The sequence below is a fragment of the Formica exsecta genome, unplaced genomic scaffold (genome assembly GCF_003651465.1).
Source record: "Formica exsecta isolate Colony F162 unplaced genomic scaffold, ASM365146v1 scaffold21, whole genome shotgun sequence".
In the NCBI taxonomy this organism is placed as follows: Eukaryota; Metazoa; Arthropoda; class Insecta; order Hymenoptera; family Formicidae; genus Formica; species Formica exsecta.
Window position 1 is genome coordinate 3,977,946 of NW_021849398.1, and position 18,323 is coordinate 3,996,268.

Consider the following 18,323-nt stretch of genomic DNA (forward strand, 5'->3'; position numbering starts at 1 on the left):
CGCTCTTCTTCTGTATCTCGACCTCGTACTCCTCGGTTGGTTTCTCATGGCGCAACACCGTCATCATGATCTGCAAACGAATGAATCGAGCGTAAACGCGAGCGTGACGTTCGCTCGATTAATCTAACAAGAACTCTCTAAGAAAATTAGAGCGCGAAATAACTGATGCTAATTTTCTCTTTCACATTCTCCATTAAGAGAAGAGAATGATGATTCTTAGAAGTACAAGTGTCACGTACAGTTCCTGAAGTAAGCTTCAACATCGTTTCACGAGCTTTGTGCGACTCTATCTGCTTGAAACTTTCGCTGCCTATACTGAGAATTTGATCGCCGAGTTTCAACCGACCGTCCTTTCCGGCCGCGCCTTCGGGAAATACATCCAGAACAAACACCCCGTTCTAGAAAAAAAGCATTATGTACACATTGATATCAAATTACTATAGTAATTAGTGTCAATATTTATTAACGTATAAAATCAATACTATATTTAATAAATATTTCTATCAAAACACTTAAGATATTATTTTTCACACACATCTAGGTATACGTATATCGTCGATTTTTTCTCTCATATAGCCATTATATGTTCATAATGCATGTTTAAACGTTTCACAATTAAAAGGATTGTATATTAAATTAATTATATAATGCGAAGTTATATATCATGTTGAAAAAATTACAAAATGTTTAAATATTTCACAATTAAAAAAATTGTATTCATGAGTATAATGCAAAGTTATGTATCATGTTGAAAAGCAAAATACTATATTTTAAAGATTATCAAATGTGCTCACCCAGAGGGTATCAGAACCACCAGCGATGACGATACCTACGACCTGGTCCTTCTCTTTCTGAAATTCTATCGTCACTTCCTGACCGACCGGAATCTGACAGGTCTTCGGATCCAGCCGGATTTTCTCAGATTCCGCCAGTTTCTCCGCTTCTTTGGCAGTTGCTAATATTAGCAAGTAATAAGATGGAATATAAAGACAGATCATAATTTTATAAACCAAATGTAAATGTGTGCGTGCGTAATTATGACAGTTTCCATAAATCAAAATAAAAATTTAATATGTCACTTCATCAAACTCACCTGATGCACTCTTTTGTGGCGTCTTCTGTGCAACATCAGCAGCTTCACCTCCAAGTTTAGTTTTATCTTTCTCTTTCTGTTCCTCTTTTTGTTCTACTTTATTCTCGTTAGGATTACAAACTGTCAGCACAACGACGCCTTGCGCTTTCTTCAATAACTCCGTGGCCTAAAAAACAAAAAGAAAATCGATAGAATAAGCATATAGCTTAAATAATTCTTTGCTTAAAGGAGTGAAAAAAAAATACAAACCTCATCGTACGTGCGCCCTATTAAACTATCCAAATTAACGGCCAGGATCATGTCACCCATTTTCAATCCAGCCTGCAATATTGTAAAGAATTTCGGGTTAAAATGAAACTCTCGCTTTCTTCAATAACTCCGTGGCCTAAAAAACAAAAAGAAAATCGATAGAATAAGCATATAGCTCAAATAATTCTTTGCTTCAAGGAGTGAAAAAAAATACAAACCTCATCGTACGTGCGCCCTATTAAACTATCCAAATTAACGGCCAGGATCATGTCACCCATTTTCAATCCAGCCTGCAATATTGTAAAGAATTTCGGGTTAAAATGGAACTCTCGACACTCGTACAAGCGAGAAATTACCTGTTCTGCGGCACTGCCGTCTTGAATATCAGACACGAAGATACCCTGACCCACGGCCAAGTGTTTCCCTTCGATGATCATTATGCCTAGACCATACGGACTCTACGAACGATACAGTCAGTATTAAAAAATTATTGATTCGTCGAGCGAGATATTGGATCGATGCAATCAACTTCACGTAATTATAAATACTTGCCTTCTTTATTTGTATCTCGCGAACTCCCTTGTACTTACTGAAGCTTGAAGCAAAGTTCTGAAATATAATACATTATCACTTCATGGCAATATGATATGCACTTACGTCGCATGCATTATCGTAGTTACATCGCTCGCGACATGTCCTGTATATAGAAATTATGCGAGCCGAACAATGTTGTTTGTGATAATTAACTGCAGGTGAATTTATGATCATGTTAGATTGAAGTAGTCGAGGCATATTGGCATATTTTCACGATCTTACTATTTTGAGAAATCGGTGAAAGCCAACAACGATATGAATATCTATCATAATAAGTACGTAGTGTCATATAAACATATCTCGACGCGAAAGTCAAATATCTCGATAGGAAAGTTTCGAGATTTTTAAAAAGATTCGCTAATGGTTTCTTCGACATGGACGTGATCAAAGTTTCTGTAGGTGGTAATCGTTTTTCACGCGTAAAGAGTTACGGAAGAGGCAAGAAATTTTTTTAAAAGGTGTCATTTCTTGAGTTATCGCGAAGAATCTACATCAATTATAAGGTGATTTACCGAATATCTCGTATTATATAAACGTATATAGATACATCGATGTTAAATTGATTTGAGTTTTTATAGCAACAATATCGTTATTTAAAAATATTACTAATAAAAATTAGATCACATCGATCATTGACATTTATTGAGATTATTATGCAGATGATATTTAATTGTTCGATGAACGTAGATTGTATTATGCAACATTAATCGCTTCTCGACGACTCGTTATTTTACGAAAATTGCAACCGGTCTTGTACTATCTCGAGAAAGATGATAAGATAAAAGATAAACGATGCAAACAGACTTACGTCATCCAAGGTTGGTGGAAATTGAACTATCGGCTTTACGGCGATGTCATCGACAGCCTTCGATCTTCTGCAATCGGGACAGGCGAAATCCGTTTATAGTTTTAATGAATTTTGTTATACATGTCGTCTATGTCACGTGTTATACATCACGGGAAAAGCTCTTATGTCTCACCGATAAACGATGATCTTGAAGCGATTGCCGGCTATGCCTTTGATGAGAGCGGACGCGTTCAAATGACACCGTCCTTGCAATACGCAACCGTTCACCTAAATGGAATGGAAAATAAAGTTCTTTTTTTGTTTTCGTCATTTATCGTCATGTTATCGACACGCGAGACGAGATGAAGCTTGTTGCAAAACATGTCATAGCAACTTGCGGAATTTGAGTTGACAAAAACATGTAAAGCTTTTTTGATCAATAAAGGGAAAAACATTGTATTTGAGCAATAAAGAGATGAAAAATGAAGTTAGTAAGACATAATAAAAAGTAAGACTACACGTTTTCGCCTACGGAATGTTTTGTACTTCCCGTGCTTTTTTTAATTTATTGATTTTTTTAAATAAATCTATTTAACGAAGATGCTTAATGAAAATGTCGAAACATCAATAATTTCTAGCTGGATATTAAAATATTTAGAATTTTCTCCAAATATATATACAGGGTGAGTCATTTTAATCAACGCACGCAAATATCTCATAAACCTCTGAACCCTACAACTTTTGTATAAAACATTTTTTTCCATCTTGCTTACTTTACGAGATATTTGCGTGCGTTGATTAAAATGACTCACCCTGTATATATATATATATTTGGAAAAAATTCTAAATATTTTAATTAAATGCCAAATGTAGCACTAGTCTTTTTTATATCTTAATTATTTTATTTAAAGTATATGTCTATATCACTTTCAACATACTTTAGCCTCACTTACTTGCCTTAAACTCAATACATGTATGTCTCAAACACAAGCTTTAGTATCGTTGTTCTACACAGACAAATTAAACAACTCGTGAAACGAAAGTTAAACAACATGGCGAAGTAAGCGCCGGGAACTGTCATATCGAGAACCGCAGTCGTAAATGGCGAGACATAAAAACGGGAAGAAAAGAGTAAGAGATACCTACCTCCAATATCTCGTCGCCGATGAGGAGCCCGCCGTTTTTATGAGCCGCACCCTTCGGATTGAGGCCGCAGATAAACACCGCCATTCGGTTTCTGTCCTTATGTCCTGCCAGGGAGATACCCAATCCCCGTCTGTCCTTCTCGAGAATAACCATCAGCACTTTATGTCCGAGATGCTGATACTTCTTCTGTACCTTGTCTGCAAAATTAAAGAAAAAAAAAATAATAAAAACATTTTCATGCAATGTACATTAATCGGCCAATATAAATCCATTTGATGCATGCTTGTCGGATTTCGTGCTTGCGATTAAAATTGTCCCTCTCATAGTGTGTAGATGGATAATCGGAGATGCAGTAAAATTGAATTTTGCATTATCAGCGATTGCCACGCAACCAATGCAATCGTATAGAATGAATATTGATTTCGTACGTGACGCAAATAGTATATAAATACCACAATTCTCTCAATTGTTTCCCCGATCGCGATTTCCTCGATGTTACATTTAGCACAAATCGCACTCACTGGCCGTATAACCGAACTCGTCCTCTTCTTCCGGATCCGCCTCGATTTCCGCCTTCGTGCGCCTCACGTTTCCGGCGCTTTTTCTCGAGATCTAAGTCAAGCCATTTTTATAGCACGTTACATCATCGTTCTTGCGAATCGAGAGGCTATCGAGAGCCTATCGGTACGTTCGGTTACCTCGACGCCGCTCTTCGTGTAGACGTTGCCCTCCAGCATGCGAGTATCCTCCTCATCGTCCGAGCTTTCGTCCGAGGAGTACTTGGGCTTCGTGGCGGGTTCAGCGGTGTGGTCCTCTCGTTCCTCGCTGACTTCGCGAAGGATACCCGGATTCACTGGGGGCGAAGGGGCTGTTTTTCGAATTGACTTCTTCATGGAGGATCTGAGACACGATAAAAGATACGCTTTTGTGATTCGGAAAAATCAAAAAAAAAAATTTAAAATTGATTCATAGTGATGGGGGAAAGGTAAAAACGATGACATTATTCCTGCGATCTTTTAACGAACATCAGGATTCAAGAATTTTTTAATTTCCCTTAAAAGTTTCTCTTACTCCACAGTTGCGAGCATTTATTTATAATGATAGTTTTCTAAAGATCTCAGATAAAAGCGAAAAAAGGTAAAACCTCTTTACAACCATACCTTCGTGAGCTGGAAGCTGAGCCATCTGAACTTTTCGAACTTGGTCTTTGGGAATCTCCGCGCGAACTGCTTTGAGTGTCACCGTCCTCAAGTCCTGGCTACGCAACAAATAGACATTTTGAAAAAAACGGAGAAATTTTCATATTAAAAGTAAAATATTATAAGACTCTCACGAAGATGACACAAGCGGTAACAATTCAATCCCCTTAAGAAATTAAATGCAAATATATATCAAAAGACATAAATTATGTATATGAAATAAACGTACACGGCAAACCGCGTAGATTAATTACTGAGTTACGTTTTAAAGCTCACACACGTACGCGATTATTGTCATAATTGTATAACCTGAATTTATTAAATTATGATAAAAATATACTATGTCGTCGTGCGGAGAAAAAAACTGCAGTCCGCTGATTCAATTAAAGAAATTAATTAGCGCGGAACTTTGCAAGTCCCCCACCGTGTGAAACTCCCTCCTCCCCCCTCTATCTCACTCTTTTTCCATTTACCAATTAGTGCAGCAATTGTATTTGTCTCTCATGCTTGACGCATTCGCGGGAAGCAGATTGAAGAAACGAATTGTGCGACGCAAATTGCATTTTTTTATTGATTGGAACGGATATTTGTTATAAATTGTAGTAATCGATCGTTCAGCAAAATTTAATAACAGAAAGACAGACGGTCATCCATTAAAGATTTCATCTTTGGAAATTTTAATTATTGCTTAATGCAACAATAATACCTCGATATATTTACATATAATTATAATCACGATGAATATTATTATTGTTTACGCGAATAAATTCGAAGATTAAAAATTCGATTCGAGAAGATATCATATATGAAAAAACCGACCTGTATCACTTCTGGTGTGATGGATCTCGCTGGCGAAACTGGCGGTGGTTTACGGCGAAAGGAGGCCGTCGGCGTTCCAGAGCTGATGCCGGAAGACGGCGACGTATGACTCTTGACAGTCTGCCTCCGGGCTTTGGTATCTCTTTCCTCTTGGACGGCGCTGCCGTGCTCCGGGCTCTGCAACAATTTCAAGATTCTCTCTTCCGTACGGAAATCCTTGGACGTGTGCACGCAAACCAGCTTAAATTCGTCCCAATTTAATGTTACCTTCAGTAACGCTCTCTTTATTACGTTCCATTTCCGATATTGATATTACGTATAAAATTATATTAATACAATAAAATACAAATTGAAACATATTTTTCGAGGAATTAAATGCAATTAATTTTACTCATCGCGAACAAATAAAATAATAATAAAATATGAGACGACCACATACACAAAATTTATATTTAAATTTATATATGCGGTGCTTTCGTTCAAAATTTCAAATTGTAAATTTTATTGTAAAATAGGACACACTCATACGACGGCAAAAGCTAGACGACATTAAGCAGTTTACGAGCTATTATATTCGTGGCCCGATAGCTCAGTGTGGAGACACTTATACGGCGATGGTGAATCTTTTTTGATGAAAAAATAGAGAGGAAATTGAAGAAGTAAAGAAGAAAATATATGATGCGGATAGTGTTCCACACGCACAGAATTGTTTCGAAGATCTATACTTATTTTAGCAACGACATAAACTGCTAAACTGCGTAGAGCGTCCGGATAAACCGGTCAGAATGAATTAGTACAACGGAAATATTTGCTGAATGTCTTGAATTGTTGCCAAAGTAACTGCAATTGAACGAGTTTAATTCCGTAACGCGTAAAACGGACCAGCGATGTGTATTTCAAAGATTCTCTCGATTTCTTCTTCTATATTCTTCTCTCCGTTTCTTTTTACATGAGTATATAATCGAAGTCGGAAATCGATCATTTCGAAAAGGTTACGATTATGTTTAAAACAATATAAACAATTATAGAGTATTGTATTGATAAAACGCTGTACGACTGCTGTTGCGAGATGATTGATCATAAACATCTGTGAGATATCGACCATAAAAATTATTTATATGTTTTATATATGTATAATTTTTTTTTATATATGTATACACTTTTCGAAGTAATCGATTAAAATATGCGAACGAGGCTCTTGCTGCACATTCCACGGGATTGACATAGAGGACGTGGAAAAATTTGCTTCTGTTTTCGATAAATTCTCGATGCAAATTAGATTAAATTAAACAATGAATTTTTATCGGGTATGTAAAAATATATGGATATCGATGATATCCATCTGTTAAATGACGCGACACGTATTCGTTTCTTCATAAAGATGTAAATATTGTAATTCAATCACACGACTGTTTGCTGATTAATTTCCTTCTCGTGTTGTTTGAGATTAAACATGTGCTATTAAAGAACACTCTATACGATCACGTGGCGATAATTGAAGCTAAATACAGCAATGCGTGAACGATCAGATCAAAATTTAAATTGAGCAGCCTTAATTCTCGTCAGACGCGCACAACGCGAAATATTATTAATTTCGAAATTCTCTTGTTGTTCTTCAAAGTTTAATCAATGGAAAATGGCGTACACAAAATACATCTGCTCGCGTGACAGCTTCCTGGTATTACTTTACATTTAATCCCAAAGGTCTTCCAACGCTCGTGCACGCCCGTGTTTCTATATCGTAAACCAAAATAACTTTTGTTTACGATACGATTTACAGTTCGAGGAAGAACACACGTTATACTCAAACGAACGCACAAATGTCGATGCGATGCACCAGTTGCGCGTCGCGCGAACCCACGCGAAGGTGCGCGCCGACGAGAGTTAAGAGATCATATTCGACGAATCGTGAACAAAAAAATTTTTTTTTTAAACGATGAGATTCCCCCCGGTACGCTTTTTCGCGTGATAACGTACGACGGAGATGACGCATTTGCGTCCAAAGAATCGGTGCATCGCGCCGCCCCGTGACAATCCGAGTCGAATGACATCGGATGAACACCACCGTCGACCGGGCGGTTTCGTGCACGAAACTGAAGTTCTTGCATGCGAGCGACGGGGACGGAGAACGGGGGATGGTTGTTCATACGGTACGGGGGCGCATCGGTATATCCGAGAGGAGGGTGGGGGGAGGGAGGAGAGGAGGCAAGGTGAACCCGTCGATGGTCCATGGTGTCGACGATGAGCGCGCTCGGTCGCAACGAGACCACTCTTTTCCGGCGAACCGCATCAACCCCCCCTGACTCTCTAACTCTGGCGAGCGCGACCTTTTTCCCGCTTGTATCTACCCCCTCCCCCTACCCCCATAAAGGTGCGTTCAGTTGAGAGTGTGAAAATTGGAAACAGTTTTTATTCATTTTGGCTATTAAATCTCTCAAAATAATCTCGACAAACACAGGAGCATGATGTGTCGAAAGATTCGCGTGAATTATCCAATTAATATTGTCATCTCGATGTTATATACGATTAATTTAACAACAGTATTTTTTTGGTGCGCAACAAGGGTTTTATAAATTAAAAAAAAAAAAATGGCATAAAAAATTGTTTTAAATGATATAATTATCATCGATCATATATATGACATTACATTTACTCAGTTATTCAAATTAATCGATGACATTGCGAACAGAACACTTTCGTCTTGTGATGTAATCGATGGTTCGCCGACATTGTCTGAACGCGTCTTTACACTATCATCTTCCCACCTCTCATCTCTCCTAACTTTACATATCTCCATCATCGCGTCTCTCTCTCTCTCTCTCTCTCTCTCTCTCTCTCTCTCTCACTCTCTGCCCCTCACCATCCCTCATCATGGAGATTTATTGGAAAGTTCGACCCCGGTGCATCGTACGCGTACAAGAGCTGTTACCGATAATGGCTCTTTCCATATTCTCCCTCTCTCTCTCTCTCTTTCTCCTCTCTCTTCATCTATCTCCCTCGCTCTTTCCTTTGTCCTCTCACTCCATCTCATTCTTTTACGCTTTCACCTTGCCCTTCTTCTCTCTTTCTTCTGTTCTCCAACTCTGTCGTTCACGAGCATGTACATATCTCGACATCGCCATTCTGCCTGCATCGACGGTTTCGAGAGAATGCGCCCGATTGAAATTAGAGGAAGTTGATGTCGCTTTCAGAGGACGGTCAATTGTAGCCAAACCAACTGCTGTGGCTACGACAAACAAGTGTCACGGTTGACACCTATGTCGAAGCGACATTTAACACAGTACGAATCAAGAAGAAACGTATTCGGCCGCTTCATTTCAAGCTAACTTTGAAGCATCAAAAAAAAAAAAAAAATAGGTCGTGCTCTTCGGTAGAGCCAAAAATAACGCGGCTGTTGATCGTAACCATCCACGAGCAGGAAATTATAAGACTCATCAATACGCTACCGAATATATGTATTGAACGCTCGCAAATTTTTAGTTCCGGGAAACTCGGTCTATACTACATGCACAAAAGTCGTTAAAGTTAGAACAGATACAAAGTATATAAATTTTACCGTCGAGAGATTACGAGCTCAAGAGACTCTTCAAGTACGCTACGAGTTTATCGTCCACCGCAAGAGCAAAATCTGTATTCACGCGTCTCGCATCTCTGCGCTGTACGACAGAGATAGCGTAACACAATACACAATAACAAAATACACGTAACACATTCGGAAAACAGTGTGGATATTAAATTTATATCGACGTCACGTAACGTTACTTCGAGCTTAGGATTCGATATAAAAGATATCGAGAACTTTCTTCTCGGCGAAAGCTCTCGAACTACGAGTGTGTTTCAACAAGCTCGACGCCGTAAACATCCGCGATTGACTGGATAAAACTCGCGTAGAAGGATAATAAAAGTCGTTGGTCGAGAGAATTGTTTGCGTTGCGTTCCCCATGCGAAGTTTCCCTATCGTATCACTGCACACTTGCATCTCAACTATCGCCTGCATCCAATTTCGCCTAATGCGTCTATCGGTGGTGCTTTAGAAGCAGAACGGCCGTCGCACTTCGGTTATATTACGTAGTTCAATTTCGTCTTCCATGAGACCACGGTAACATACCGGAATCGATCGTTTATACAAGGTTAATTGCAAGGTAAAACTTTTGTACCTTGCGAATCGACTTAATTCAACAGTGCGCAGAGAGAAAGAGAGAGAGAGAGAGAGATTTATAATAGTGACCTCGTTAAGGCGCACAAATGTGGCTTTTCATTCGCGCATACATCGTCGTTAAATGCGAGCAGAATGTTATATAAAATAATTAATATGTAGATTAAAGTGTACGAAGTATTAATTGTAAATTGTTAAATTACAGAAGTTTGTTTAAATTTGCGTATTCAAACTCTTTTGATACGTCAATATGTAATATTTGTTACAAGAATTTTCAAAGAAGATTTGACTGTCGAGTGTAGGTTAATCCGGCAAGTAATCATTTTTATCACTTATTATTGTCAATTAATATTAAATGTAAACAAGTTCCTTGATTGGTGGAAAATATTTGTTCTACTTCTCTCAACAAAACACACACGCATATCGACCGTATTTTAAATTATTCTTGCAGATTACGGAACATAAAAAAAAGAAAAGATTAAATGAAAAGTTGCAAACTATAAAACGACGTGTAAATGTACAATAGTTGCTAGAATAAAGCAATGTCATAAATTTCAACGGCCGTAAAGGATTTACGCTGCGCGTTGCGAATTTATTTCCCTCAGGAATATATACTTTTTCGCGGGCCAGAATAAAGCTCACGATTAGTTTTAATAGGTATATAACGCAAGGCTTGCGGTGTAGTGACGGGCAGTGAATTTTAAAAGAAATTTATTTCCGTTAGTCGTTTTTCTCGTAAAAATCGCAATTGTTGTCGTCACGAACGATTTATACTGCTTTCAATATCAAATTTGTTATTGTTACGACATTTTAACGGTCATGTGCAACGGAAAAGATGAATACGTAACACAATAGGAAATATTTGTATATGTAATGAATGCGTGATTGTAGAAAGCAGCGTTTTTTCTGTTTCGCGAGTTAGTTTTGATTCATAGATTCTCGGACGAGGCGAGAGAAAATATATTCGATATTCCTGGTCGTGACCAAAATCTCACCAGGTGCACCAAGGACTGGACGACGAGGCAGACAGGATTTCCGGCGGCTTGTATAACTTCCACCGCACGCTCGTGCGTACTGTGTCGCAGATCCACGCCGTCCACCTCAATTATTCTATCTCCGATCTGAAAGCATCGTGTGAGAGGGCAAATTAAATCCGAGCACGGCCAATCTCATGGCACACAAACGCAGATTGTTGAATCTTAATATCGCTTAATTTCGCTTAATATCGCAAAGGAAGGAACGCGATATAAATATACGCGCTAATAATTATACGAAGATAATAAATTAAAACATAGTGATAATTTATAAATCAAAGTTACAATCTTTTTTAGCTTTCGTTGATTAAAACGCGACCATTTTACGTACACAAGTATTGTCGACATGATAAAATCTCAATCGAAATATCACGAAAACAGCAATTCACGCTTTTTCTCGCTTTATTTTATTTTTCCGATATAATCGCCCAGATGGAAAAATATGATTTTCGCGATTGACAGCAAAATGTATTCGAAGAAAAACCGCGTTACCTTGAGACCGCCGGTTCTACCGGCCGGGCTGTTTGGCAGCACATTCTTTATGAATATCCCTGAGATATTCTGGGACTTACTGGAGCTGCCGTTGTGTAGATCGACCTGAAATGAGAAATCGATCGTCGTTTACTTAATGTCCCGCTAAACGGAGTGCAATCAACGGAGCACCGTGATTGGTCGATTCACACAGATTAAGCGTAGTTAAATTTAATCAGGGTCTGCTCTGTGCAAGCGTCACGCTGGTCTCCGACTTCGTTAACTCCGGGAACCGCGTCGTTGGCGAGCACCGAGGTATTTGAGGCAGAAGCCCCCGTGATTTCCGATCCGATATCCTTCCCGTTCCAATTTCCCCCGGTCATTTATTTTCATTGCTTTATCGCCGCATCGTCAACAAGCGTTAATCGAATTAAAGCAATTATTCAACACCGCAATTCAGCGAACACGTCAGATAATCGATTGCATTCCCGAGTAGAGAAACAAACGTATCGGTATTTAATTAGCAACGAGTTATATACTGCGATTGTTGCATTATCTATGTATTATAATCGCGCGCGCGTGCATAATATCAATTATCTGTATCCAGAAGGGAAAAATAACTATGCCATTTAATTGGATACAGAGTTGCATTATCCAAATAATTCCGATAGCTTGTCTGAAATGTAATTCCGAAGAGCTTTCAAGGCAACGGGAGGGGAAGGAGAGAAGTTGCCAAAACCAAAGCCGATGATCCTATTATGTCGTCTTGTCGGCTTAATGTCAGGAAAGTGTACCGGCGTTAGTGCGGATGTCGCGCATACGATGTGCATCGCGGGATGACATTAGCGACTCGATGTATATCGATAAAGAGTTCATTGATTAAATTTGTCGACCAACACTCTCGATATTTCGATTAATAGAAGCTTTTAACCTCGCGTCGTGAATTGATTCGCAAAATCGCATAAAATCTGTGAAACATCTAACCAAAGTCTCGAACATGCATACGTATATCGGTTTTAATAAGATTTTACATTAATTATTGGATTGAATTATTAGGTCACAAGTCAACCGATGTGCACAAAATAGAGATCCATCAAGCCATCTGTTTTACCTAACAGCCATCGAGTAGGTTCGACCTACTTCGCTAACTCTGTCCAAATGTCTCGATAGCCGTCGTAACATTCCCAATTTTAAAGGCGAGCTATAAAATACCGCGGCAATATCGGCGAACCAACCCTCATCCATATTCTCAGCTATATTCGTGCGTGCTAATAAAAGAGATACGAAAAATTGTAGCCCGACACGACCGCACGTGTGAACTGGCAATAAATCAGAATTATCAGCATCGATCGAATCACTGAAATTTGTAAAAATAAATTTTGTAACTATGTATGTGTATGTGTGTGTGTAATACTCATTCGTTATAAATCCGAGATCAATCTTGTACTTACAATAGCGCGAGTGCAATTCGAAATAATAAATTAATATAGTTAGATCGGGCTAGAGATAAAAGTTTGAAAATAATGAATTGTAATCAACGTAATTATAAAACATTAACAGAGAGTCTTATTTAAAATGTAATATATTCATACAATGAATATATTACATTTTAAATAAGATTAAATATTTCTCGTAAGAAAATAAATTTATGTTCTCCCTTGATCAAGTTTTATCGTGAAAAAATGACATAGATGTGTCAGATGTGTCGCGATGTCAAATATGTTATTGGATTACATCCTACCTTCCCGCCAACGATGCTGAGTCCTAAGCTGGTTTTCGGTTCCCTATATATCTCCACCAGTCTTTCGGGGCCCCAGTGCTTCGACCAGGTGACGTCGCCATCGCGCTCCCTGTGCGTGACGGTCATGTCCCCCTTGCCCTCCACGAAGACGACTGTCGGGAACTTGCGTGGCGAACTCGAACTCGACGAAGGCGAGCTCTCGGTCTTCCTAGACGTCGAGCTGGCCGGTCTGCTGTGATGCGGGCGATCTGAACGATCGGTGCTCTGATCAGCCTCGAGCAGCTCGTCGTCGCTGCATTGGATTGCCTTCGACTCTTGATAAGTCTGTACCTCGACCTCGCGCCGCGGACTGCGCAGGACGTCCTCCCGAGAGGAGGATCTCGATCTGTCGAACGATCTCGCGGAGAGGTCCTCCGGGATGCACTGGACGCTTTTTGATTCCTGCGTCTGATCCGATCTGATGGAACTGCCCGCGGCGACGTTCGCGAGATCACCCAAATCGTCCAACGAGCACTGGACGCTCTTGTTCTCGCCCTGAGTTTGCGTCTGCACTTCCCGTTTCGGGCTTTGAAAGTATTTGCGACTGACGTGGAAGGGGCTGATACTAGGCTGTTCCTCGTCACAGGGAGTCGTCACGCTCTGCTCGGGACTGCACTGCGTGCCTTTCGACTCCTGCACGGTCTGAGTCTGTACGTCGCGTTTCTCCTTAGGCGAATACTGTGTTTCCTTGAAGCTATGCTCGACCTCGTCGAGGCTCTCCTCGTAAACCTCACGGGTCCAACTCTCGGGAACTGTTTTCAATAGGTCCTCCAAGGAGGAAGTGATCACCTCGTGGAATAGGTGATCCGATTGGCTTTCGAGCGTCTGGCTCTGATATTCCAAAGAGTGCTCCTTACAGATCAAATTGTCCTCCTCGTGCTTACAGACTAATTCTTCCAACAACGGCGATCGTTTCTCCCTCGAAGGTGTCTGTCCATAATCACGAGACTCCTTTGTGTCCTCCTTGGTCTCTTGTCGCGACGATGGTTCCTCTTGCTCCTTTTCTCTTTGAAGCTCCTGGGCTGGAGTCGCAACTTCGCTTGGGGGAATCGCGAGGTCCTTCGGAACGCCGACTGATTCCTTGGATTCACGTCGAACTTGGATGCTTGAGAAACGAGGAAAACCAGAGGTCAGAACGGAAGTATGCGGTCACGCGATCAGTCGACGGCTTCGTGTTCAACAACGCGGTAGAAACTGCTGACACGAGGCCGTCGCGGCGATAAATGAATCTCCGGCACGTTGTTGCAACGAAAATGCGATCAAGTTCAATCGCAATTGGTTTCTTTAATTAACAACTGAATCGTTTGTTATATAATTGGTTACTAATATAAAAAAAAACTGACGCTATTGAGTTAGTCAATACCGTCGAACACTTGCCACGACAGATAAAAATAGAAACAATTATTTCATCCTAAAATTATGTTTTTTCGTGATATGTAAATCGAATTAAGATTATCTAATCGCTGAAATTCTTTATGATTCACCGGTAAAAATGTATAATGATTGGTTCAAATCAGAAATAAATATATAAATTCCCGCTAAAATTGCGGATAATTTAGAAAAGTAAATCGTACCAAACACGTGGATCTTTAATTGACTTGAATATATTTACACAAACTTGCACAATTAATATGATTGTTATAATTAATATAATGAATACAAATTATGAAATGCGAGGAATATTAAACCGCAGATTTATAAAACCTTTCTGTTTTATTAATCTTTTTTTATCTTCGCGAAATAAATAATTAGAGCATGAAAATTTTATGCCACGGTATTGTCTTTTTATGCGATATCTCTCTCGTAGCGTGCAATTGAAATGAGAATTAATATAACGGAAACATATAACGGAGGATGATATAGATGGGTTTATTGGTCGCGTGTGTAGGAGCGATATTTTCGATGCGGAACGTGTGCACATTTTCGATATGTATACACGTGAACAGTATAAATCTCCGCGCGGAAACGTGACGAATCTACCACTGTGTGTTTGCTTTTAGCAAAAAATTCCTTTTATTCGAATGGTTACGATATCTCCGGACTGAAAAAATATTCCAAAGAATTTTCTCCCCCCGATCTCAAGAACCGCTTGGATTTATCGTCGTACCTGTTATTGATATAAAATCGTACTCAATATTCAAGCTTCTTCTGCTATATAAACGTGTTTGGTTGGTAAATATTTAATAGCAATGAAAAATTTACAACGTGAACCATTGCGTCGAGTCAACTCAGATATTTTTCATATTAAATATTCGCTTTGAATTTAGCGATATTCTTTGCATTAATTGCTTTTTCCCTCTAATCATTCTTAATCGCACACGAGAGATATCTAATTTATTTTAGATTACGCGCGGACGTATTTATTATACATATATACGAGTTTTTTACGGAATACACAGAGAGGTTCGCCACGCGCGCGCATAGCTGAGTCAGTGTGTTAGCATCTCCTAATTTAAATAAACTATGAAATAATTTTAGTTGCTCTCGTAATTGGATATGAGGAAGTTGCGTGCGCCTCCCGACACACACATTTATCAATCGCGGTGGCTTTTGAAATTCTCCAAGGTCAATTATTTTCTTTTTCACATTGGAGAGCCAACTATTCGCAGATTCAGCGGCAAACGAAAAGCTTACGCGAGGTACTCCAACTTCCGTTATCCAAGCGAGACGATGTCACGGACGGAACGCTCACTTCCGGTCTGAACGTCTGGTCTCGCAAACAGATCATTTGTTCATTTGACGAGACATCGTTAGACCCTCTGCTCGAGGGTGAGAGCGAAAAGGGTGAGCACTCGAGCGAAAAGAACTATACGATCGCGAGAGAACGTGCTCGCTCCTTACGTTACGCCTCGAGGAAAGCCAAGGTGTTCACTGCCGTGTCTTCAGCACTCCGTATGCGTCACTGCAAACTGGCTTCCTCTGATCTAATAAACAAGACACACACACACACACACACGCGTACGCGTGTGTGCGCAAGAGCGCGCAAACGCGACCACGATAACGTACCGAGCGTGGACGCACGCAGACTGCCGGAGAAGGCGCGAGAGTACTTTACGCGAGAAGAGACTGTTCCGTGCGCGCGCGCGCGTTACTCTGTGTATGTATATATATGCACGAGATATGCCCGCTGGCCATTCATATGTATGGACTTGAGTCGCATGTCTATTTTACATACAAGGTATCCTGAAAAATTTATATAACAATAGCGTAGATGTATTTGCCTTTTATCGAATTTGACACATACGTTTATGAGAGAGATTATGAATTTATTCATATATTTTTATTTAACATTGAAAATTATGCGACAAAAATTAAATATTTTTAAGAATATGTTGAAAAATGAATGCATGTGTAAGGTGTTTATACGTGCATAGGGAAATAAATAGATGTGAAAAATCATGTAATTTGCGAACCGAAATATTAGCGTAATTTTTAATTGCGTATTTTTGTGTGTTAAGAATTAAAGAAGATTTTTTCTCTCATACTTATACCTTCCCTGAATATTTCAATTAGACTTCAATTTAAAAGACTTCGCCGGTATATAATCTACTTCAAAGAATCTAAAGAAAAGTTTTTGCTTATTCATCTGCAGAAATTTTAACTCGTTAAAATTCTTTAATTTTTAACGTTAAATAACTCCGCGATTAGAGATTAAGTTCTGTTAAAGAAAAAAATGTCTTCTCGACATTTCAATGTATAACAATACCGCCTTATTATTGTTACGATTCTTCTCGAGACACCGTATGCGTAGCTTACAAATAAAGAAGTCATGTGGACAGTTTGTACTCAATTGTAAAGGAAGGAGTGGACATGCATAGCGGACATAAACGTGAGAATATATACACGTGCCTGTATATATACATAGCGTAGTATATATAAGTGAGAAATGAACGTACGTAGATGTTACGTTGAATGTACATACACATACACATGTGGCTGGCACGATTGAAGATTCGTACTGCGGAGAAGTTGGGCAAAATCGGAAGACGTGCGTATATTTGCAACATATATACTGCATTCGCCTATATATATATATATATGTATTCGCGTGTCAGATGTAAACGTGTATCTTGATGATCACGCTTGTACACACATACACGCGCCAAAACGTACGATGTTGATGTGTGTAACGTACGTGCTCGGAAATTCACGTGTGGGCGCGTGTATTACGTGCATACAATATGCGCGTATGTGTATGTGTGGGCGTATGTAGTCCAAGAAGTAATTTGAACAGCTCGGTATCGGTCGAGCCAATTTTCGATAAGTGACGGTACGGTTCCATAGTCGTACGGTACGAATTTTCTCGAAATTGTGGTAAATTCTACGTGGAAACCGAAAATATCCTTAACTAAATAAATCTAAAGCGTCTGTAATCTAAATTATTACACGAGCGAAAGAGAAATGATTTTTTTAACTTATATAAAAATTATTATTATTTTTACTTATATAAAAATTATTATTATTTCTACTTATGTAAAAATTATTATTATTTTTACTTATATAAAAATTATCTGACTTTTGAGGAAATCAACGTGGAAATGAATGCAAATGATATAATATTCTTGCTGCTGGTTCGATAATAATATTTTTATAATAATTATGTAATAAAATATCATTATATTTTATCACAAGCTTTTTGTTTGTACAATGGCTAATTATTCGGTGAAAAGTGATTATTACGTAACTATGCTGAATATACACAATGCAACGTTATTCACAAACGGTACCAGTAACAATGTTACGAAGATTAAGATTGTCTCGGCGCTTAATTAGAATGGTAAATTGCAGTCTTTGTATAAGTTTCGTGTAGATGTATGCAATATACATACATAAGCACGCGCATGTGCGGCTTTAATATACACGTATATAATAGAAGCATTGTTCATGAAGGAACTTTTACGCATAAATGTATTGTCTTTGCATGCGATCTTATTCTGCGTACAAATTCTTTGTGTACGCGAATACAAGCGCGGTAAAAGCCGTTGCTCTCTTTCC

General features: G+C 39.0%; 1 protein-coding gene across 3 annotated transcripts in view; it reads right to left on the reverse strand.

The window, feature by feature from the left end:
• The window catches only part of LOC115234941 (inaD-like protein), a 93,707-nt gene that overhangs the window by 4,479 nt on the left and 70,905 nt on the right, over positions 1–18,323 (reverse strand). For all 3 annotated transcript variants that reach the window (XR_003883962.1, XM_029806364.1, XM_029806363.1), the window contains exons 21-37: positions 13,290–14,433; positions 11,570–11,674; positions 11,039–11,164; positions 5,888–6,064; positions 5,030–5,127; positions 4,568–4,769; positions 4,391–4,481; positions 3,870–4,066; positions 2,917–3,011; positions 2,745–2,811; positions 1,895–1,951; positions 1,699–1,800; positions 1,561–1,632; positions 1,094–1,259; positions 795–955; positions 240–398; positions 6–70 (exon numbers count right to left, since the gene is read on the reverse strand). Coding sequence is in view for 2 of the 3 variants with exons in the window: in XM_029806364.1 (XP_029662224.1) it covers positions 6–70; positions 240–398; positions 795–955; positions 1,094–1,259; positions 1,561–1,632; positions 1,699–1,800; positions 1,895–1,951; positions 2,745–2,811; positions 2,917–3,011; positions 3,870–4,066; positions 4,391–4,481; positions 4,568–4,769; positions 5,030–5,127; positions 5,888–6,064; positions 11,039–11,164; positions 11,570–11,674; positions 13,290–14,433 (3,084 nt within the window). In the remaining variant the exon portion in view is untranslated. The remainder of the gene's footprint in view (positions 1–5; positions 71–239; positions 399–794; positions 956–1,093; positions 1,260–1,560; positions 1,633–1,698; positions 1,801–1,894; positions 1,952–2,744; positions 2,812–2,916; positions 3,012–3,869; positions 4,067–4,390; positions 4,482–4,567; positions 4,770–5,029; positions 5,128–5,887; positions 6,065–11,038; positions 11,165–11,569; positions 11,675–13,289; positions 14,434–18,323) is intronic.